At 47.5% G+C, this 24,017-nt stretch overlaps 1 protein-coding gene and 1 non-coding gene across 4 annotated transcripts in view; one reads left to right on the plus strand and one right to left on the minus strand.

The window, feature by feature from the left end:
* The window catches only part of SLC43A2 (solute carrier family 43 member 2), a 48,015-nt gene that overhangs the window by 21,764 nt on the left and 2,234 nt on the right, over positions 1-24,017 (minus strand). For all 3 annotated transcript variants that reach the window (XM_037133752.2, XM_037133753.2, XM_037133751.2), the window contains exons 3-5: positions 12,560-12,770; positions 11,367-11,422; positions 10,631-10,707 (exon numbers count right to left, since the gene is read on the minus strand). In XM_037133752.2, the coding sequence (XP_036989647.1) occupies positions 10,631-10,707; positions 11,367-11,422; positions 12,560-12,770 (344 nt within the window). The remainder of the gene's footprint in view (positions 1-10,630; positions 10,708-11,366; positions 11,423-12,559; positions 12,771-24,017) is intronic.
* LOC119040698 (small nucleolar RNA SNORD50) lies at positions 322-393 on the plus strand. Its single transcript, XR_005080909.1, has one exon. It is a non-coding gene; the product is annotated as a small nucleolar RNA SNORD50 (small nucleolar RNA).

The following is a 24,017-nucleotide window of genomic DNA, read 5'->3' on the forward strand; positions in this document are numbered from 1 at the left end:
AAACCATAGTAATGAAGATCACGTGGAGGGTTAGCAAACGGGAGTGGGAGAAGAAGAGGGGAGAAGGTACAGAAAATAAGTAGCATAGACGGTAGGTAGAAAATAGATAGGGGGGAGGGTAAGAATAGTATGGGAAATATAGAATCTAAAGAACTTGAGACATGTGGTCATAAACTAAAGGGGGGAGATGGTGGGGGAGGGGGTGTGCAGGGTGGAGGGGAATGAAGGGGGGAAATAGAACAACTGTAATGGCATAATCAGTAAAATATATTATAAATAAATAAATAATAAAAAAAAACAAATTAAAAACTTTGTGCTTCATATCTATGATGATCCTATCCTGAACCTGAATTTTCTGGTGAAAAAAGTTAGTATGAGTCTGGCTTCTGAGACTGACCATTATAAGGACAATAACATTTTTTTTGTTGTTGTTGGTCAGCTTTTTTAAAATTTTTATTTTATTGATTATGTCATTACAGTTGTTCTATTCCCTTCATTCCCCTCCACCCTGCACCTCCCCACCCCTACCATTCCCCCCTTTAGTTTATGACCACTTGTCTCAAATTCTTTAGATTCTACATTTCCCATACTATTCTTGCCCTCCCCCTATCTATTTTATACCTACCATCTATGCTACTTATTTTCTGTACCTTCTCCTCCCTTCTCCTCCTCCCACCCCCCTGTTGCTAACCCTCCATGACATCTTCATTTCTGTGTTTCCGCTCCTGATCTAGCTGTCCTTTTAGTTTACTTTTGTTTTAGGTGTGGTTGTTAATAACTGTGAGTTTGCTGTCCTTTCACCGTTCATCTTTTTTATCTTCTTTTTCTAAGATAAGTCCCTTTAACGTTTCATATAATAAGGGCTTAGTGATGATGAACTCCTTTAACTTGACCTTATCTGAGAAGCACTTTATCTGCCCTTCCATTCTAAATGAAAGCTTTGCTGGATAGAGCAATCTTGGATGTAGGTCTTTGGATTTCATGACTTGGAATACTTCTTTCCAGCCCGTTCTTACCTGTAAGGTCTCTTTTGAGAAATCCACTGACATTCTGATGGGAACTCCTTTGTAGGTGACTGTCTCCTTAGCTCTTGCTGCTTCTAGGATTCTCTCCTTCATTTTAATCTTGGCTAATGTAATGATGATGTGCCTTGGTGTGTTTCTTCTTGGGTCCTACTTCTTTGGGACTCTCTGAGCTTCCTGGATTTCCTGGAAGTCTATTTCCTTTGCCAGATTCGGGAAGTTTTCCTTCATTATTTGCTCAAATAAGTGTTCCTCTTGTGGCTGTTCCTCTTCCCCTTCTGGTACCCCTATAATTCGGATGTTGGAGCGTTTAAAGATGTCCTGAAGGTTCCTAAGTCTCTCCTCATTTTTTTGAATTCTTGTTTCTTCATATTTTTCTGTTCAGTCATTTTTTTCTTCCTTCTGTTCTACTCCCTTGATTGAGTCCCAGTTTCCTTTCGATCACTACTAGTTTCCTGTGCATTTCCCTTCATTTCAATTAGTGTAGCCTTCATATGTTCCTCTAATTTGTGACTAAAAGCAACCAGTTCTGTGAGCATCCTGATCACCAGTGTTTTGAACTATGCATCTGAAAGTTTGGCTATTTCTTGGTTGCTTGGAGTTATGGGCTCTGGGGCTTTGAGTTCTTCTTGAGCCATGTTTTGGTCTGTTTGCGCCTGTTCCGTATGAGGGGTGGAGCCCTAGATGTTCACCAGCGTGGGGCAACCCAGGTGCTGGGTTGTGACACTGTATGTGGGGGCGGGGCCAAAGAGGGGCAATATCGGTCCCCTCTGCTGCTTCCTGCCTCTGGGGCCTGCACAGTCTGTCTCAACGCTTGGCTGGTTTATCTGCGCGAAAATGTGTGACCTTGGTCAGCCTGCTGCCTTGCGTCCTCTCTGGGTCTGCCTGTCGCAACCCCATGCCTAGGATCTGCCAACCGCGGCCAGTGCGCAGCCCATGCGCCAGGGTCAGTCTGGTCGAGTTTTCCTGTGCTACCCCGCTCCTCCAGCTGCTGGCTCCGCCCCTCTTATCCATCTGGCTGAAGGGTTTGTTGTTGTCAGACTTCCATATACAATTTTCTGTGTTTTGGTTGTGTTTGTTACTAAAACTTTGTTGTCTTTAAACTTGGTTGTGTGAGAAGACACAATGTTTCCACCTATGCCTCCATCCTGGCTGAAGCCTGCATTATCATTATTTTTAATATTTGCCACTTCACCAACATCCTGGTGTTACAAAACCTATTTCTTTGTGTATATGAATGAAATGAATTAGTGACTGATACGTGCTTCCAAATAATCTGGAAGGTGGGTAGAGGCAGAAAGTAAGGAAAAGCGGTCAGGAATGGACCATTGCTGAGGTTGCAAGACGGAAGTGTGTGCTTCATTGTACTCTGCTCTACAACGCCATGTACATTCGAACTTTCTGCCGTGGCTGGTGTGGTTCAGTAGATTGGGTGCCAGACTGCGGAACAAAGGGTCACAGGTTTGATTCCCAATCAGGGCACATGCCTAGGTTGTGGCCCAGATACCCCAATAGGGGGCACTCAAGTGGCAACCACACAGTGACATTTCCCTCTCCTTTTCCCTCCCTTCCCCCATCTCTAAAAATAAATAACTAAAATCTTAAAAAATACAAATTAAACTTCTCATGAGTAAAAAAAAGAAATTTAAAACACAGAATTTTCTTACTAATGATTTTGAACACTGTTATATAATTTTTAGTATCATTTATAGTCCTCGTTTGTCCTTTGTTCCTGAGAGGATGTTAACCTTTTAATATAGATTTAGAATGAGCTCTTTATATATCAAGACAATCAGTTTGTTCACATACTATAGGTATGTTTTCCCAGTTTGTCATTGAACTTCTTAGCCACGTTGTCTTTTGACCAACGGAAGTGCTGAAATAGGCAGAGTGTGTTTCGGCTTTGCGTATTTATGTCAGATGACGACTCTCTGAAGGGAACACGGGGGGAGGACCCTGACCAATGACACCCAAAACATTAACATCCTGGCAACAGTGGTTACGAAAGAACAGCAAGCACAAGAGAAGAGAGGGTTTCCCTGTGGACACGAATTATTTTTAATGTTAACACTGATCATGTGATCCGTTAAGCCACTTCCTTCCCTTCCTCCTCCCAAAGCTGGCACACCTGCCAGAAATCTCCCCACCCGCGGTGCCCCGGAGTGGTGTGATCAGAGGACTCCCCTTAGTACTAAGCGGTGATACATAATAGTGCAGCTATAATAATGTACTATTATAATATAACAGCATTGTTACAACAGCAATTATTTGTAATACCTGCTCTGTATTTTGTCTTAAAAACCCTCAAAACAACCTTAACAAGGTAGGTGTCCCTTATCACCCTCTCTTAATGGGTACAAAACTTTAGAATTAGGGAAGTTAAGGGACACCCCCCGACCTGGTAAGAGTCAAATTTGGGATCCAAAGCAGGAAGCTTACGTGCACCACCTCTGGGCTGCCACGTCACTTGGAAACCTCCCAAGTGCACACTTCAGTGGGGCCCCAAAGCAATGGCCCTCCTCTCTCGTGCCTCCCTGTGTTCCTGGTTAAGCATTCTGTCTGCTCTCCTTACTAAAGATTTCTTACATCCCTCCAATGCTCCTTTTAGTTAAATATTCATTTATTTTATTTATTTTAGAGAGAGAAGGAAAGTGTGAGAAAGGGAGAGAAAGAAAGAGATAAAAACATCGATTTGTTGTTCTACTTATTGATGCATTCATTGGTTGGTTCTTGTATATGCCCTGACTGGAGATCCAACCTGCAACTTTTTATTTTATTTATTTATCTTTAGAAGGGAAGAGAAGGAGAGAAATATCAATGTGTGGTTGCTTCTGGTGCATCCCATGCTGGGAACTGGCCTGCACCCTAGGCATGTGCCCTGGCGGGGAATCAAACTACGATCTTTTGGTTTGCAGGCCCGTGCTCAATCCACTGAGCTACACCAGCCAGAGCCCAACCTGCAACTTTGTGGTGTATCAGGACAATGCTCTGACCAACTGAGCCACTCAGCCAGGGCTCAGATGCTCCTTTGAGACCTCAGATGCTCCTTTTAGACCTCCCCTTCCTTGGCTGACCTTCCATGGTCCTGGGCCACACCATCAAGTGGACTCTCCTGTTTTATCTTCCTGACTGAGTCTCCTCCCTTCTCTCCCTCCTCTGCCTCTGCTTGGCCTCAGCTGCACATAACGGCTACTCAGAAGCCTGGTGAGGCAGTGATGGCTGAGTACTGAGCAGAGCACTCCAGCTCGGGCCTCAAGGGCAGCTGGGTGGAGGTGAGGGAAAGAGCCAGCTCTGCTGCCAAGTAGGAAGCTGGAGCTGTGCTGCAATGACAGACGCCAGGGGAAAACACTCAGCAGAGGCTGCTTCCTGACTCGGCAGTCACTGCACTCACAGGTGGGTGCTTTACCACTGCGACACCCCCACTCCGGCTACTTCCCACCACCACCCTTGTGGCCTGAGCAGGCAGGGCTGCAGTGGGCTCAGCTGGGCAGAGATGCCCTCCATGCTAGCTGTGTTTCTTCAAATGGGGATGCAGTTGGTGACTCATTCTCTCAGCCCCCCAGCTGCACAGTGAACAGGCCCAGCTATGTGACCTTCCTAGAGGGGAAACCAGTAGCTGCAGATGGCCCTCTCCTGGAGTTCTGGCCATAGACCAAGGCTACGGGACACGAGTCCCCAGAGTGGTGACTCCTGGTGGTGAGGATGGGCTGCCCTCCCAAGGAGAGCCCCTCTAAGATGTCTCTATACCCAGGGACCCCAAGACGGCCCTTGGGCTTGCTGGCAGGCAGGGACAGAAGGGGCCACGGTGGCGCCACGGTGTAGCCACCTGGCACTGACGTTCGAAACCTGTGTTTTCCTCACCCACCCGCTAGGGACACACCCTGGCCCTTGGGGAGATGCCATGTGCAGCCTGGGTGGAGGCTGGCATTCTGGCCCTCAGGCCCCTTCCAGAGGTGTCCTTGGGTGGCTGGTGTACACTCCCAGAGCTCTGTACAACCTGTACAGGCCAGGATCCAGGTACCAGTCTAGACAAGCGGACTTAGCAAAGCCAGGCTATTTCCTAACCCCAAACAACCTGGCAGCTCCAAGCACTTAATGTCAGGAGCAGGTCCTTCTGGTCACCTTTCCTCTTCACTGCTGAAGGGGTGGGAGGAGGGATTCCACTCCCCTAGCCACCTCATCTGCCTTCCCTGCCAGTGCACCCTGAACTTGTCACATGCTGAAGCAAGTTCATGATGCGGAACCCTCTGATGGGTGAATTTTTCCCAGGCCAACAGTAATCAGCTGACTGCTCTGGGTTCACAAGACACAGAACAGAAACTGAGAGTCAGAATAGGTTCCGGGCTCTGGGACAGTCCTGCCCCCATGGCACCTAGGCTCCTGGAGAGCTGACTGGGGCTGTGGGGACCCTCTCCTGGCTATAGAAACAGGTCCACTGAGCAGGAGCGCTAACCTCCACCCCCACAACCCCCAGGGACATCTGCTTCACTGCCACACCTGAATACTTCCCTCCTCTTCTCTCTGGTTTTGGCTGAGTGTTATTTATTCTGTTCTCTTCAAACTCAGATCCCAACTGCCACAGAATCATTTCTTCCTCAGGTTCAAAGTCAGACTTCAATGAATCAAACAGGAGAAGCCCACAGAGAAATTTTTCATCAAGGAGCCTGGCAACCATTTGTAATCACTTTTCTGTGCGGGTTTCAGCTCAGAACTCCCTGTCCTGCCCGCACTGACAGGGGTCAGAGTAATGAAGCAGAAAAGACGTGTCCACAATGTTGGCTGCATCTACTCCCATCACTAAGCAACCCAGGCCCGGATTGTGGGGTGGTGCCCCAAAGACACTGCCTTAGCCGTCGGCTGGTATTTGTACTTCAGCCGATGGAGCGAGTTAAAGGGCTGTGCAAACACAAGGCACTGAGCAAACAGACTGAAGTGTGCTGTCCAGGTGTCCAGGGGAAGGCTGTGACTCAGCCCCTCCTCTGGGAGGGACCAGGCGCCCTGCTCTAAGGATATCAACCTCTGTCGCAGGGATCCAAGAGCGTCAGTCCTGCCATCAGGGGGCCCACGTGATATGGGATTCCCCTTGCCCCTCTGAGCACCTCCCGCCCGGGAAGAATCACCTATCGGCAGGCCTCTGGGGGTGTGTAAGGGACGCCTCCATCTGCCGTCTTGTCCTAGCCTGTAAGGAAAAGGCATTTTGCCCATTTGGGTCCCCCATCAACCAACAGAGGTAATGGCTTACAGTGTCTGCATGTCTTCATTTATGCCACAGCCCACTGAAACGCAAAAACCCCTTGGGACTCAGAAAGTCCCCAAATGAAGGTTTCCATGACAACACCCCCCCCCCGGCATTCCCAGGTTATCATGGACCAAATATCCCACGGTCCCAAAGTGATTGTCGATTTGATTTAGATGCTCCTGAAGGCGACCCTGAAGACTCCTCTGGACCCCAAGTTAGAACATGGGCAGGAGACACAAACAGAAAGTGCCACCATGCTGCGAGCTCTGCTTTTCTAGGAGCTGCTCCTGACAGTTCTGCTTTTTAAAGCCCTGGGCCACGTCACACAGGACTGAGCTCTGCTCAGCAGATGCTTTGGCCAGCCCAGAACGTTGCCCAAGTGCTCACGCCCTCTCCTCTTTGACCTGCTTCTCATCCCCTCTCAGGATCTGTCTTGGAGAGAAGCAGCTCTGGGAGCCCCCATCAGAGGCCTCAGGGGACAGGAGGGTGCTACAAAGAAGCCTCAGACCGGGGCAGTGGTCGAGGGGAAAAGAGGTGACTTTAAAAGTACTTAAAGAAAACCACTGAGGGAAGTGGCCTGTGTAACTAGAAGGGGGGTCAGCCCCTGCCTTCCCGCAGGGCACAGTGGCTGAGCAGCTTCTGGGTGCCTCTAGACCAAAGGTTGTCAAACTTCTGTAAAAAGCCACGCAGTAAATATTTCAGCTTTTGCAGGCCATATGGTCTCTACAAGTGTTTCATTCTGCACAAATGGACAAGTGGGAGTGGCCACGCACCAATAACAGTTTGTTTACAACACCGACTCCCTGTAGTGGTCTGGATCGGCCTGGGGGTGGCAGTTTGCGACCCCTGCTCTAGACCCAAGAATACGGACCTCAGAAGTTACAAGCCGCCAGCCTCCCTTAAACAGGTCCCTGCTAACCAAATACTTTAAGCGCCGATCAGACAGTTTTCTTGGCTGGTCACTGTCTGGCCTTCTACCTCCGCCTGGGAGAATGAGGCGCTAACAGGAACCCTCCGGGCGGCACAGACCAGACCTACTCGTGGATGCTGAGAGCAGTGGACCCGCCCCCAACCCACAGAGCACACACTCGGTCTGTCCGCCTATAATCTCAAGGGAGTGCACAGCCCTCCGGAGCTTATTCACAGACCACGTGGAAGCCTAAAAACCCTAGGATAAGATCCCTTGCTCACTCAAAAAGACAGCTAATTTTCTACAGGTTATGAAAGATAACCCTGTAGAAAAACAAATGACACAGAGAAGCAATTCACAGACTAAAATGGCCACAGAAAGAAGTGAAAAGATGTCAAGATGCTCCATTTCACTAACAAAGAAAAACATTTTTTTAAAGAATTTATTTAGTGTTATTTTTAGAAAGAGGGGAAGGGTGGAAGAAAGGGAGAGAAATATCAGTGGTTGCTTCTCAAGCACCTCCTACCACGGACCTGGCCTGCAACCTAGGCATGTGCCCTGACCAGGAATCGAACTGGGAACCCTTTGGTTCACAGGCTGGCACTCAAGCCACTGAGCCACACCAGGTAAGGCTAAAGAAAAAAACTTTTTAGATCATGATATAGCACCCTGATCAGCCTGGCTGAGTGAGTTGAGCTTTGTTCCACAAAACAAAAGGTCGCCAGTTCGAGTTGCAGTCAGGGCACATGCCTGGGCTGCAGGCCGGGTCCCCAGTTGAGGCACATGCAAGAGTCAGCTGATGGATGTTTCTTGCCCCTTCTTTCTCCCTCCCCCACCAAGAGTAAATAAAAAAAATCTTTAAAAAAATTAAAAATCAGGCCCTGGCTGGTGTAGCTCAGTGGATTGAGCACAGGCCTGCGAACCAGAGGATCACAGTTCAATTCCCAGTCAGGGCACATGCCTGGGTTGCAAGCCAGTTCCCTGCAGGCCAGTTCCCAGCAGAGGACACATGAGAGGCAACCATACATTGATGTTTCTCTCCCTCTCTCCTTCCCCTCTAAAGATAAATAAGTAAATATTTTAAAAATAATAATAAAAAAATTAAAAATCATGGCATGGCATTTTTCACCCCATGAGAGTGGCTAAGAGATTGACGCTCGGGCACTGGAAGGGGCGTGGGGAAAGGCCCTCTCACGCACGTTGCCAGGGCAGTGCTGGTGCACACCACAACTTTTGGAAAGGCCGCCTGACAGTACGTATGAAAATTTAAAGCCTGCTGACCCTGTGGCCCAGCAATCCCACTTTGCGTACACATTTCACAGAAATCTATGTACAGGAATGTTCACTTCAGCAGCATCATAAATCAGAAAAACTGGAAACGAACCCAAGTGTCCATCAGTAGGAAGCTAGTTAAGTAAACTGTGATATATCTATACTATAGCATCACATGGAACTCTTTAATAATGAGGTAGATCTCTAGAGTTTAAAATAGTAAGGTAGCTTTCTAAGCACTGGCAGGAAAAGACATAAAGGATACATCGTTAAATATAAAAGGCAAGTTGTAACAGTATTTTTAAAAAAGAGTAACATTGGTATATAGATTTTTTTAATATACTGAAGAGATACACTCTAAACTGGTAAGGTAGACTCACAAGTTCTACAGTCTATATATTTCTGAAATATTGACTTTTTAAAATAAAAACATTTTTGTTTCATAATTTATTTATTTATTTATTTATTTTTAAAGATTTTATTTATTTATCTTTAGAGAGGAAGGGAAGGAGAGAAATATCAATGTACGGTTGCCTCTCGTGAGTCCCCTGCCAGGAACTGGCCTGCAACCCAGGCATGTGCCCTGACTGGGAATTGAACCGCGATCGTGTGGTTCGCAGGCCTGCGCTCAGTCCACTGAGATATGCCAGCCAGAGCGTTGTTTCATAATTTAAAAAAAGAAAAAGAGAAACCCTTATGGGCTTAACAGTCTCCCTTAATGGGCTCTTATCAACAATAAATTCCTTTTACAGGCTTTCTTAGCATTTCTGGTATGGTGATGTGTGTCTGTCTTACGCTGTATCACAACAAAGCATCTTTCTGCATCTCACAGCATAAATTCCCAAGTTCAAGGACCATCTCCTTCTCTTACCCAACTCAGCACTGCCATGACATAGGCACAGAGTGACTGAAATAATGGGGTGGAGCCAGGTTTCTAGGTTTCATTTCAATGGAAGAGGTGGCCATCTTCAGGCTGTCAAAGAGCAAACAGAACCACAGCTCCTGCCACATGGTTCACACAACTTAGTGCAATGTGTGGGCTTTTGGCAGTTCTAACAAATTTCCTACAGTTAGGGAGAGGATACATTTGTTTTTATTTAATCTACCTGGTTAAAAAAGTCAAAACAGAAAAGCACAGAAGAGTAAAAACCCGACCGCTCTCACCCGGGAGCCAGGCAACCAGAGCACCCAGATCTGTGGATGTGACCCGCTGCCCGCGCACACCGCCCACGTGGCCCTGTGCCATGCCTTTGTCACCTAACACAGACGCCACTGAACACTCATCTCCTAGGACCCAGGCCCAGACAGCTGATCCTTCCATGCAGAGCAGACTTCACGAGGCAAAGCACGGGAAGGGCAAACAGAGACATGCTGGGCACAGGGCTCTGGCTCCCACCCAGAACAGGCAGGAAGCCAAAAGGAAAGGTACTGTGTCATAAAAGCTTTTTCATGGGGAAACTGAGGCAGGCCAGACTTTCCCGTTGCACAGGAATCTTTGAAGAACCCATTAGTCTCACTGTTTTCCCAATGGCCACTTTGCCCCACCTTGCAAACAGCTTCCTTCTCCCTCCCAGGAAGGCCTTTCCTGGCTCACTCTCTTTCCATGAGATCCTTCCTGCAGTCTCTCTCACCTCCCGAAGGAGCACATTCTGTGACATTCTGGTGCTCCCTATAAGGGGGTGTTCAGCATCCTGGGAAAACATCTTTCCCTCGAGGGTCCTTCTGTGTCCTGGCATATCAAAGACCAAGGAGAGACGCAGCCTGTGTGCTCCCTGGGTTTCCATTCGGTTGTGGACAAAGACAATGGCTGGGGGTGGCACTGTTAACCAGAGTTGTCATAGAAAACAAGAGAAAAGCAAGCGGCAGTAGCTTTTATTTCCCTGTTCCTATCTCTCCCCGACACATGGCTAGTAAGCTGGCTTCCTCAGCACCTAAGCCAAGGTCAGCAGCCGGTGGGCCCACTAGGAGAGCTGAGCTCTGCTGTGCCTGCAGGACATTCCTCCCAGCTGTGGAGGCTGTGGCTGGCTTTGCTGTCTGGCCGCTTCGCCACCAGCAGCCCTCCAGTGCTTGGGATGTCCAGGCACGTGCCGGTGAAGGGAAGGCAAGGAAACTGAAGCCAATAAAAGCTGTCTCAGATTCACAAGGAGATGACTGAGCTGAGATCTCCTTAAAGAAATTGATACTTACTGTTAACGAGGTGAAAGTCATGCACATCCCACCAAAGCCATTCAGAGACAGGGAGATGAAGATGAGCACAGAGAGAGCTGTGAGAAAACAGAAGGCACGTAAGCAGGGAACCACCAGCTGCGCTTCAGGGAGGCCAGGACTTGGGCTCTTACAAAAGGTGCCTCCCCATCTTCTGTTCTCCACTAACCTGAGCAGCGAGTGACAGGCCTAAAGAAACTGCTTCACTGAAACAAAAAATACAGGTATCCCCAAATCAATCAATGGTGAAACTGAAGGTCTATTTTGGTGTTTGTTCTATAAGTCCTTGAAGCAACAGCACCATCTGGACAGGGTTGGTGGCCAGGTAGCTTCTTGGCTACCTTTAAAGTACTGGCCTGAGCTGCCTCAGGCAGACGAAGCTGACGATTCTGCACACACCTCTGCAGCTGGCCTGGCTCCGTGAACTTGTCTCTCAGGCTGGATCAATGAGGCCACCTCGCACTGGCCTGGCTTGGTGATACAGCATGGAAGTTTCACACACCCTGAAGCGTGCCTCCCACATCTGTCTGGGGCGACTGTTTTTTCACGCAGCCACCCATTTGAGGTAAATAAGTGGGTAAAGGCCTAACAGGCATCGCCTCTCACTGGATCAGTGAGCACCAGGCCTGGCTGAGCGTCCTAGAACAGATGGGCCTGTGAGCCCCTCTGGGTGCCCTCCCCAGTCCCTGACAAAAGGGTGGAGAAAAAGGGTACTCACAGCCTGGGTTACTTGCTCCATACGCAATCAGCAAGCAGGAGACAGCAAAGCAGGCACTAAAAATGAGCAGAAATAATGCATTATTTCCTATTATCACTACTGTTCATATTATTAGTATTTGGAAGTATTCACTATGTTTTAGGTAGTTCTGGAAAAATTATATACAACATTTTATTTAACAATTCTAAGGAGTATCACTGGCTCCATTTTACTGATGAAGGGGATTAAAAAGAACTGATTTTTCCTAAGTCTCCAACTAGTAAAGTGCCTAAGCAGGAACTGCACTCTGGCAGCCACATCTGGTAAATACCACACTGCACTGCCCCCTTGCATCCCCCGACTGGAGCTGCCAGGGCTCTGAAGTGAGCAAGGGCACAATCTACTCCCCAGGTTCCTTGCTCATTCAGCCAGGGGATGACAGAACCCACCAGACACGCTCGAGAGGAGTGGCAGCTGCTGGATCCCCTCCACTTGGCTCTGCTCTGCAAACCGGGGCCTCTTAAAGCTCCAAAAAGTGAATGAAACTATTCCACCACCCATTCCCTCCCCAGTCACAGGTCTCACTCACTGCAAACCATTGCCGCCCAAGCCAACCCTTCCCAGTGGGACTGGCCTGCAGAGGCCACGACCTGAGAGGCCAGCTGCTGGCTGACGGACCCTGAGCCCAGCACGCTGGGACTGTGCAGACCAGGGACACCCCCCCGAAGGATGCACACGGTGATCCGCACAGGTGCCGGTGGTAGGGGAAATATTAGGACTTCTATTTTACAATTTTTTATCTCAGCCATTTTCATTCATATTTTTTGCATATGTATCACAAAGCATATAAAAGAATTAATGGCATACATATTAAAATTGATAATTCCATGTGCTTATATTAAAAGTACGTTTTCAAAACCTCTTTTTTGCTGATAGAGGTAGAAGGTCAAGAAGACTGTGGAAGCCAGTGGCCTTAATGACAAGCAACTGCAGACCCTCCCAGGCAGGCCTGGGCCCTGTGCCTCTTTTATGCGCTACTGGCACATTACAAGGACCACAGTGTCCACTGATTCGATGGAAGACAGGGTAGAACTTCCACTCTGGGTGGGCATTTAGGGAGCTCCATGGTGTACCTGATAGCAGGTCCCAGGACTCCCCATAGTGGGCAACTCAGCCCAGGATCCACCAGCCCGCCTCCCACGCCCAACACTGACCTGCCCAGCAGCCTAAGCTTCCTTGGGCCGTACTTGTCCATGACGATGCCCAGGGGCAGGGTGATGGCACTGAGCAGGAAGGAGCCCACGGTGAAGGCCAAGTTTAGCATCTCATCCTGGGCCTTGCAGCTGAGCCAGCCATTCACCCAGGTCACCTCTTCCTCCTGTTCTGGTTTTGCTGTGCCCCCCACTGTGCCGTTGGTGACATTCTCTGTGTGTGCAGAGGGAGGAAAACCTGATCACAGGGTCGTGGTGAGGATCCCGAAGATCAGAGGATCAGGTGCACATTTGAAGTCACTCCACTGGGAATGGCAGAGCTGTCTCTGGGCCACCTGAGGGCTCAGGCCACCCCATGGCGGGCCTGGATGTCCATCTGGCCCAAGCCTCCTAAAGCAATAGTGCAGAGGTTCTTAACATTTGCAGGTATCACAGACCCTCTGGTGAATCCAGTATAGAAAGCTATGCTCCTGCTCCCCAGAAAATGCACAAAGTCGTACCCACCCTTCTCAGGGGCCTCATGTGTCTCTTAAAGCAACCCTGAGCCCGAGGCTGGGATTCCTACTCTAGAGTCACCCAGACCCTGGAATAGTAGACCTCAGGACCCAGCCTTCGCAGTGGGGCCCCAGGCTGGCCAGAGCCTAGTCGGCAGCTCTGTCATGGAAACAGATACAGCCAGTACATAGGAGGATGACGCTGGACCACCTGGGAAGGACAAGCTGCTGGTCTCACTGCTATGCCCTGGGGTTCTCTGAGGTCAGTTTGGAAAAGAGTGAAAGGCCTCCTCTACGCTAAGTGCAGGGGACTTCTCAAACACACCATCCTCTTGCTACCTCCTCCCCCTCCCATTTTCAACCACCAACAGCCACACATACTGAGCTATAGAAGCCCTTGGACGGTTAACAGTCCCCACCTACCTGCTCCCACCTGTTGAGGTGCACCTTTCTCACTTTCTAGCTACAGTCACCATGTTTACGGTCCCTGAGGCCACACCTATGCTATAATCCTGGCCCTTAATGACCCTCTCCAAAGTCCACCCAGCACCAAGACAACAAAATAGGCAGGGAAAAGTGCTGTAGCAGCTGAAGGCAGGGGGTGGGCGACAGGTCTGGGATGCGCGGCCGAAGGACTGTCTCCTCTCTGGGACTGCTAGTTAAGAGATGCTGACTAATCCTGCAGCGAGAGGAGCGGCCTCTGATTAGATTTGCAGGAAGGCTGGGAGAGACGAGGAAATGCCTCCTTCAGAGAACCGTGTGCCTCCAGGCTGCGGCCCTCTGGCGCCAGGGCTGTACAGCTGAGGTCTGCAAAGGCCTCCCAGGGCTGCTCCAAAGACAGAAAAAGATGTGCTTGGGGTGAATCATGCCATGTGCCGACCTCTAACCAACAAGCCCTCCTGGGGGCGAACTGACTATGGGTGAGGTGCCAGGCCCCGATGTTGATTCCTCCACTTCCTACTTGTACAACCTTGAAGAAATGACTTAATCTTGCTCTTTTTCCATTTTGTATCTGTAATATGAGCACAATCTAACAATATGTATCGGCCACCTAGAGTTTTAGGGAAAAAATCCAGACAACATTCTAGAACTCACAGAAGCATAGAAAGTGATCAATAAATAGTATCTGAAAGTTATTACAGTTACTATTATTAGAGGCTCCAGACAGAGGTAATGCTGCAGCCGACCGGCAGCAGAACCCAACATAGCGACTTGGAGCAGAGCTCCCTGACCTCGGGGGTGGCAGCATGAGCTTGTACCCAGGCTCCCACGGGGAGGGGACCCTGAAGGGCAGACAACTGTGTTCTAGTCACCTGTGTCCCCAGCACCTTACTTGGGTCCTGGTGTAGGGCAGTCGCTTACTGAATTAATGAAAACAGTGGAATCAGATCACAGTGGCCAAAAGGATCAAGAGGGAAGGAAGGAACCAGGATGTACAGAAACAAATGGAAGATTAAGGGGATTCAAGGAGATTAGAGCCACACTGTTAACCTCCTGAAGGCACGGCAACCAAACCTAACAAGTCAGATTCCCACCCCTCCCAGCCCACTACTTTCTCTCACTCCTCCAAGAGGCCCCGCCCACTGGCAGCCAAACACACATGCCAAACAGGGTCAGAGCCCATGAGGATCCACCTCGGCACTGTCCACACACTGACTTAACCAGGGGGCCGAGGGCTGAGCTACCCACCCAGGGCAGCTTCTGGAAAGGTGGGGCTGCCTCACAGGTCGGCACTGGCTTCAGGTGACAGCTCTGCCAGCGGCAACAAGAGCTGGCTGTGAAGTGGGACAACAGCCATTTCCAGGTTGGTGTGCAGATATGAGCAAACCAGCACAAGTGCGACTGAGTGGATGGGTGGAGAGGGTGCCCCAGGGTCCAGGACTGCTGGCTTGTGAGACCTGCCTGAGGCCGAGCAGGGTCTAGAGCCCATTATTGCACTAGGTGCTTCAGGACCTCCTGCTGTGAGCAGAGAGCCACAGCTGGACAAGGAAGCGAACTGCACTCTCTCTGAGGCACCGGGATGCTTACACAGAGGCTTCCCAGAGAGGAACCACAGGGGACCCTTAAATCCATGACTGTACTCACCAAGATAGAAATGATAAAATTCTAAGGCAACATACACAGGGCAGTCTCCCTAATTTGCTATAAGTGGGGATAGGGTATAAACATCTGAGTTGGTTAGACGTCTGATCACCCCTGTTACTAGACAGGTGGCTCATGAGCAGACAGGTCAAAGAGCCACTACACACAGAAGCAGGGGCCTTACTTTGGGCTACCAGCCTTCTCCTCTTAAAGAAATCCTGCCAAAGGAGCCACCTGGCCCTCCTGCCTTCAGGCAGTGATAGCCAGCAACAGGGGTGGGGGTGGAGGTGTGTGTGAGTGGCCCCTTGTCTGCCTGTGGAGCAACATGCCAGTGTCCTTCACCCTGGAGGAAACCCAGAAGCTTTCCTGGCAGTAAAAGTGCCCACATAAATACACAGAGATTAAGCAGATGCCCAAACAAAGTCACACCCAGGCACTCCTCTCCCTCTACTCCCACCTGGGCCAGGGGACACACAAACAAATAAGGACCCAGGAAGTGTCAAAGCTCCTCCGGGTGCCCCTCTTGCCCCAGCTACAGCTCAGCCCTCACCTGAACCCAGCCTGCTCTGCGCCTCACCTGTACCTGTTTAGTAAACAGATGCCTCCGCAGTGGGAGGCCAGAGTGGCCTGACCCAGCCCAGCTGGGGAAGGTGAACCAAGAAGACAGGCCAGGAGCTAATGCGGCCGGAGTGTGCTGAGAACAGGCACACGACTGCTTTGGAGGAGACCCAGGGAAAGGGAAGAGAACAATGCCTGCACTGTTCAGCCTCACTCACAGAAGACTCACACACAAAATCTTACAGAGAAAGCTGAGGAGAAAAGCGGGTGCTGTGACCCCACTCAGGCTCCCTTGACATCTCTGGGTTGAAGAGGGGGCTCCCCCATCCCAGGGAAATAAAGGGAGTGGGAGCCTTCAGAACAGCTGGCCAGATGATGCCTCCAGTAGCTAAGGGCACAGGGCTGGGGGCCCCTCTAACTTCCTGAGCAGCCCCTTTCTGACTGGCTGCTTACTGAGCGCCCCTGCCCTGGGGGCAGGACCCTGGACCACCCTGCCCAGGGTCCCTGCCCATCTTTCTCTCAAATCCTTAGTCTATCTGGCAACAGGAAGCAGCATCTCCAGGGTGTGTGTGTGGGGGGGGGGGGGTGTAGGTGAGAGGTCAGACTCAGACACAGAGCAAACAAGAGGCAGGACACAGACGGCATGCCCTGCTAGGTGGCCAGGGCCTAGCCCCTTAGCTGTGGTCACCTAGTGAGAATGGGACTGCCCCCAGATCCTCCCAGGAGGTCCCTGAAAGCCAACCCGAGCTGGATAGGACCTTACTAGCACACCAAAAAGCCAGGTGGGGTGAGCAGCGGATGTAGGGGAGAAAAATTGGGTCATGAAATGAAAAGGAGGAAAGCGGGGGTTGGTGGGGAAGGCCGAGGGCGCCAGCTCCCCACTGTGAGTGACATCCTGAGGCTGTGGCCACCAGCCTTTAGGCTTCTTTACCCAATGCTACAATTTAAAAAATATATTTTATTTATTTATCTTTAGAGAGGAAGGGAAGGAGAGAAGGAGAGAAATGTCAATGTATGGTTGCCTCTCATCAGTCCCCTACTGGGAACTGGCCTGCAACTTAGGCATGTGCCCTGACTGGGAATCAAACCGCAATCGCGTGGTTCATAGGCCCACGCTCAATCCACTGAGCTACACCAGCCAGGCACAGTAGGGTATTTTAACACCCCATTGAAATCAATGAACAGATCTTTCAGACAGAAAAGCAACAGGGAAAACAGTGGTCTTTAAATAACACACTAGATCAGACGGATTTAATTGGCATCTTCAAAGCATTTCACACAAAAGCAGCAGAATATACATTCTTTGCAAGTGCATATGGAACATTTTCTAGGATAGACCTCATGTTAGGACACAAAACAAATCACAATAAATTTATGAAAACCGAAATCATACCAAGCATCTTCTCTAACCATAATGGTACGAAGCTAGAAATCAAATCACAAGGGAAAAAACAGAAAAATTACACAAAGACATAGGGGCTAAATCACATGTTACTAAACAATGAATGGGTTAACAAAGAGATTAAGGAAGAAGTCAAAAGATACTTTGGAACAAATGAAAATGAGAACATACCAACCCCAAATCTATGGGATATAGCAAAAGCAGCCCTAAGAGGAAAACTGACAGCATTATAGGACTACCCGACAAAACAAGAAAAATCTCAAGTAAACAATCTAAATTTACACTTAAAGGAAATGGACAAAAAACAACAACAAAAAAAGCCCAAAGTGAGTAGACAAGAGGAAATAATAAAGATCAGAGCAGAAATAAATAGAATAGAGTCTAGCCCTGGTTGGTGTGACTCAATGGACTGAGTGCAGGCCTGCAAACTGACCTGCAAACTGAAAGGTCACCAGTTCCACTCCCACGCCTGGGTTCCAGGCAGGGTTCCCAACTGGGGGTAAGCAAGAAGCAACTGATTCATGCGTCTCTCCCACAGTGATGTTTCTCTTCCCCTCTTTCTCCCTCCTTTCCCCTTTCTCTAAAAGTAAACAAAATCTTTTTTTTTTAATTGGAAAAGCAAGTCTTATTTTTTTAATAAAAGGAAGTCTAAACAAAATTATAAAATTTCAATGAAACCAAGACCTGGTTCTTTGAAAAGATAAACAAGATTGACAAACCTTTAACCAGACTCATCAAGAAAAAAGAAAGAGGGCCCCAAAAAACAAAATTAGAAATGAAAGAGGAAAAGTAACAACTGACTCCACAGGACTTTAAAGGAGTGTAAGAAATGTTCCGAACGACTATATGCCAACAAATTGGAGCATCTGGATGAAATAGAGAAATTTCTAGAAAGATACAAAAAACTCCCAAAAAACAAAAGCCCTGGACCAGATGGCTTCCGAGGTAAATTTTACCAAACATTCAAAGAACACACACCTATCCTTCTCAAACTATTCTAAAAAATTCAAGAGGAGGGAAGAATCCTGAGTTCATTTTATGAAGTCAGCATTCTCTTTTAATTCCAAAACCAGATGAAGATACCACAAAGAAACAAAATTATAGGCCAATATCCCTGAAGAATATAAGATGTTAAAATCCTCAACAAAATATCAGCAAACTGGATCCAGCAATACATTAAAAAGATTATACACCATGATCAAGTGGGGTTTATTCCAGGAATTCAAGGACTGGTACAGTATCCGCAAATGAATAAACATGATAGACCACGTGAACAAAATGAAGGATAAAAAAAGAGAAAACGAGGGAGGGTGGCCTGGGGCTGTAAAAAAAAAAAAAAGAGAGCGAAAACATGATCATATCAATAGATGCAGAAAAAGTATTTGGTAAAGTCCAGCATCCATTTATGATAAAAACTCTCAGCAAAGTGGGAATACAGGAAATATACCTCCATGTAATAAAGGCTATATATGACAAACCCACAGCCAACATCATACACAATAGCAAAAATTAAAAGTGTTTCCCTTAAGATCAGGAACAAGACAGGGATGTCCGCTCTCAACACTCTTATTCAACATAGTACTTAAAGTCCTAGCAACAGCAATCAGACAAGAAAAAATAAAATGCATCCAAATTGGAAAGGAAGAAGTCATTGTCATTATTTGCAGATGACACAATACTGCATATGAAGAATCCTAATGACTCTACAAAAAAAGTTACTTGAATTGATAAATAAATTTACTAAAGTAGCAGAATACAAAATAGATATCCAGAAATCAGCTGCATTTATATAGACTGACAATGAACTATCACAAAGGGAAACTAAGAAAACAGTCTCATTTACAATTGCATCAAAAAAAATAGTACTTCAGAGGGGGCACCAGATAAATAAATAAATAAATAAATAAATAAATAAATAAAATACCTAGGAATGAATTTAACCAAGGATGTAAATGACATATACTCAGAAAATTGTAAGACACTGAAAAAAGAAATTGAAAAAGATACAAATAAGTGGAAGCATATGCCATGTTCATGAACAGGAAGAATTAACATCATTAAAATGTGCATACTACCCAAAGCAATCCACAGATTCAATGAAATTCCTATTAACATACCAATGGTGTATTTCACAGAACTAAAACAAATATTCCAAAAATTTACATGGAACCACAGAAGATCACAAATAGTCAAAGCAATCTTGAGGAAGGAAAACAAAGTTGTAAGAACCATGCTACCTATCAAACTATATTACAATTCAATAGTATTCAAAACAGCATGGTAGTAGCATAAAAAAGACCTACAGATCAATGGAACAGAATAGAGAGTCCAGAAATAGACCCACACTTTTATAGTCAATTCTTATTTAACAAAGGAGGCATGAACATACAATGGGGTAAAGACAGTCTATTCAATAAATGGCATTGAGAAAAATTGAACAGATATGTGCAAAAATATGATATTAGACAACCTTTTCACACCAAATATAAAAATAAACTCAAAATGGATTAAGGACTTAAATGTAAGACTCAAAACCATAAAAATCCTAAAGAAAACATAGGCAGTAAAACCTCAGACATTTCTCATAGCATTTTTTTAAATGTATCTCTTCGGCCCTGGCTGGTGTAGCTCAGTGGATTGAGTGCGGGCCTGTGAAGCAAAGGATCGCGGTTCGATTCCCAGTCAGGGCACATGCCTAGGTTGCAGGCCAGTTCCCAGTGGGGGACACATGAGAGGCAACCACACATTGATGTTTCTCTCCCTCTCTCCTTCCCTTCCCCTCTCTCTGAAAATAAATAAATAAAATAAATGTATCTCTTCGGGCAAGGGAAATGAAAAAATAAACAAAATGGGACTACATCAAACTAAAAAGATTTTACACAGTGAAGGAAACCATCAACAAAATGAAAAGACAACCCACTGAATGGGAGAACATACTTCTCCCATTGGCAATGATACATCTGATAAGGGGTTAACATCCAAAATTTATAAAGAACTCATACAACTCACCACCAAAACAACAAACAAATCCAATAAAAGAAGGGCAGAGGACCTGAACATAGGACACACAGATGGCCGACAGACATATGAAAAGATGTTCAACATCACTAATCATCAAAGAAATATAAATTAAAACCACAATGAGGTATCACCTCACACATGTCAGAATGGCTATCGTCAATAAATCAACAAACAACCAGTGTTGGAGAGGATGCAGAGAGAAGGGAACCCTCTGGGAATGCAGACTGTTGTAGTCACTGTGGTAAAACAGTACGGTGTTATCTCAAAAAACTAAAAATGGATCTGCCTTATGATCCAGCAATTCTACTCTGGTAATACAGCTGAAGAAATCCAAACCACTAATTTGAAAGAATACCTGCACCCCTATGTTCACTGCAGCATTATTTACAGTAGCTAAGATCTGGAAGCAGCCCAAGTGCCACCCATCAATAGATGAGTGGATAAAAAAGGCTGTGGTACATTTTACACAACGGAATACTACTCTGCTGTACAAAAGAAGAAAATGCCACCTTTCGGGACAGCATGGATGGACCTGGAGAATATTATGCTAAGTGAAATAAGCCAGTCAGAGAAAGACAAATAAATATGATTTCACTTACATGTAAAATCTAACGAACCAAATAAACTAAAAAACAAAACAGAGACAGACTCAGACAGAGAACAGAGGGGAGGGGGGTTGGGGAGCTAAGTTAAAAAAAAACAAAGTCATAGACACAGACAACAGTATGGTGACTATCAGAGAGAAGGGGGGGAGGGGCGTAGAAGAGGGTAAAGGGGAATAAATGGTGATGGAAAGAGACTGAACTTGGGGTGGTGAGCAAAATATAATACAATAGAGATGACGTATTCTAGAGTTATACACCTGAAACCTAAAGAATTTTATTAACCAGCGTCACCCTAATAAATTCAATAGAAATAAAATAATTAGCCCTGGCTGGTGTGGCTCAATCAGACTGTAGAGCAAAAGGTCACCAGTTCGATTCCCAGTCAGAGCACATACCTGGGTTGCCAGCCAGGTCCGCAGTAGGGGGCCTGTGAGAAGTAACCACACACTGATGTTGCCCTCCCTCTCTCCCTCTCCCTTCCCCTCTTTCTAAAAATAAATAAATAAAATCTTTTAATTTTTTTTAAAAAGTAAAAAAATTAGGAGAAGGGGATATAGGGAAACTAAATGGTAATGGGAAAATATACAACAAAGATTAAATCAGTCCTGGCTGGTGTGGCACAGTGGACTGAGTGCCAGTCTGTGAACTAAAGGGACACAACTTTGACTCCCAGTCAGGGCGCAGGCCTGGGTTGCAGGCCAGGCCCCCAGGTGGGGGCGAGTGAGAGGCGACTGCACACTGATGTTTCTTCTTCCCTCTCCCTCTCTAAAAATAAATAAATAAATAAATAAATATTTTTAAAAAACACAATAAAGATTAAATCAAATCAAACAATCAATCAATCAATCGAGGAGGGACTCGAAGCCATGGGAATGTCTCCTGTCCACATCTCGGCCCAGTCTCATGGGGACCAGGCCTGGTGGGGCTTCCCTGGGTGGCAATCACCCCTCTGCCCTCTCGGAACCCCAAGGGCCACCTCCCGCTTTTTTTCAGGAGAACCATAAACTCTAACCTTCCAATGCCAAGTGGGCTCTCCCCCAACACGGCAGGTAAAGTGACCGCAGGGACCCAGAGCACAGACCTGGGGCCTGCTTGGTGTCTGGCTGGGCCGGACTGTGACTTCCTCAGGCAAAGCCCATGTCTCTCATCTTCACTGCTCCCACCCCAGCCAGCATGGACGAGCCTGCATTCAGTAAGTCATTAAGTCTAAAGAGATGAAACTGATCACCCCCCCCTTCACTTCTTCGCGAGTTGAGAATAAAATCCAGTCTCCCCAAGCAGCCTCCTCCACCCTGTAGACCCAGGGCCCTTCCCACTCCTCAGTCCTTTCTCTCCTCTTCTGCAATATGCAGTCCACCTTAGGGCTCCCTGCCCCCTTCTCTCCTGCCTCACCTCTGCCTCACCCTCTACGCTTCTGCCCTCCCACCCAAGAGAGGGCAGAAGTGGTGATTGCCACCACTCCTCTCTGATCAGAGAGGCCCTCCCACCCAAGCTGATCAGATTTCCACCATCACTCTCAGTCCAGGCACCTTGCTGTCCGTTGGCGTGCTGACCGCCACTTGAAATTATAGATAGAGGTCTGTGTGTGGTGACTTGATTGATGCTGGCAGACTGAGGATTCCCTGAGGGCCAGGACTGCTCTGTAACCCAGGATAGCACCTCAACGATGTTTGCACCAGTTACATGACAGAGGAGATAAAACAGCCACAGGTAGCGCCAGCCCTCTTGAGCTGACCCTGCTGAAGTGGGTGCCCGGATGGCAGAAAAAACAGAGAAAGAGGTCGGGGGTGTGGGTGGTTACAGGTGTCATCTGGAGGCTGAAGGAGACAGTACTGGAAAAGCCCTCTTCCTCCCAGGCTGGGAGCCCAATCAGTCTCCTGTCCACACCAGGGCGACTGGACTGGGGAGGTACAGCCTAAATGCCCATTCCTGGCCTCTGTCATCAATCCCGATTGTCCCACAGGCCGGGCAAAAAGAGCTCAGGGGCACCAGAGAAAGGGGCTTTTTCTTCCCTCCTCCACCTCACCAAGCTGGAACCTGGCATTGTCTGTGGCCAGATTGTGGCTGGAGTCAAAGAAAGAGTTCTGAGAACTTTTCAACAGGTTCAGATTTTCTTTAGCGAACAAACCAAAGAGCATCAGTTCTAAAAGCAACAAAAAGTGACAAATCTGCATCTCAATCAGCTGGAGGCTGGTCAGCTTTTCACAAGTCTAATTCAATAAATTCAGCAAATGGCTTGACTGCCCCTCTGTGATTCAGCCATCCACCAAGTCTGAAAATATTTCACCTCAGCAGAAACCTTGACCCTGAATCCTCCAGTCACTCCCAGTCAGGCAAGGCACGAGGATTCCTGGCCCTGGAAAGCAACAGGCTACTTGGACAGGCACTTGGACTCCAAGAAGCCAAAGAGATAAGCAGAATCAGGAGGCCTGTCCTCGGAGGATGCTGAGTCAGTGGATTTACCAGAGAGTCAGAGAAAACAAAATCAGAAGAAGGAGCAAAGGCATGGGATAAGAAGTTGTTGTTCAACCCACATCCTGACCCTTCACCTTCACTTTGAGTTATGGGGGGGGGGGACTAGTCAAGCCTTAAGAGCTTAAACACCAACTCGGCACTGTGTTGCCACAATCTCTCAGACTCCTCCCACTTAAACGAAGGAAGTAGCCAAGACTGAGACAAGAATGAAGTGACTGACCCCAAAGCTGCTGATTCCATCAAATAAATTAAATCAGTGGACAAACTTGGGAAGAACCCTAAAATCTAACCTTCCGATACCAAGAGGGTCAAAAAAATTGAATACAGGAGTCCTCCAGTGTGGACAAGATGCTAGAAAGCTTCATCTGGGGGTGATCAGGTTTCTTTTTGCTCTTTAAACTTCCCATTCAAAAGCCTAAGTAAGAGACCAAGGAAGCAAGCAGGAAGGGTTATGATCTCAAAGGGAGGAGACAGGGGAGGAGAGGAGGAGCCAAATACCCCCACCTGTTCCTTCCCGAAAGTCATTAATCCACCATCTCTTGGGCAGAACAGAAAGCTTGTTTAAGGAACAAGGTCTGAGTGGCTTTTTCATCGCCCAAGATTTCTTGCTGACATGGGGAAAGGTCTGCCAAGAACCCTTAGGCTATCAGGAAATATTTCTGAGTGGCTAAAAGGGTAAAGGTTCTACATGACATATTCTCTGCCCTCTCCCAGGAGTGCATGCATCAACTCCCTTTCTCCTGCCCTTAACCTCTCCATTAGGCTTTCTTAGAGACTGGCACACTCAAGAATATCCTGGGAAGATCAGAGAAAGGAAGCAAGCA

Source organism: Artibeus jamaicensis, unplaced genomic scaffold (genome assembly GCF_021234435.1).
Source record: "Artibeus jamaicensis isolate MK-2021 breed Jamaican fruit bat unplaced genomic scaffold, CSHL_Jam_final contig_2790, whole genome shotgun sequence".
Classification (NCBI taxonomy): domain Eukaryota; kingdom Metazoa; phylum Chordata; class Mammalia; order Chiroptera; family Phyllostomidae; genus Artibeus; species Artibeus jamaicensis.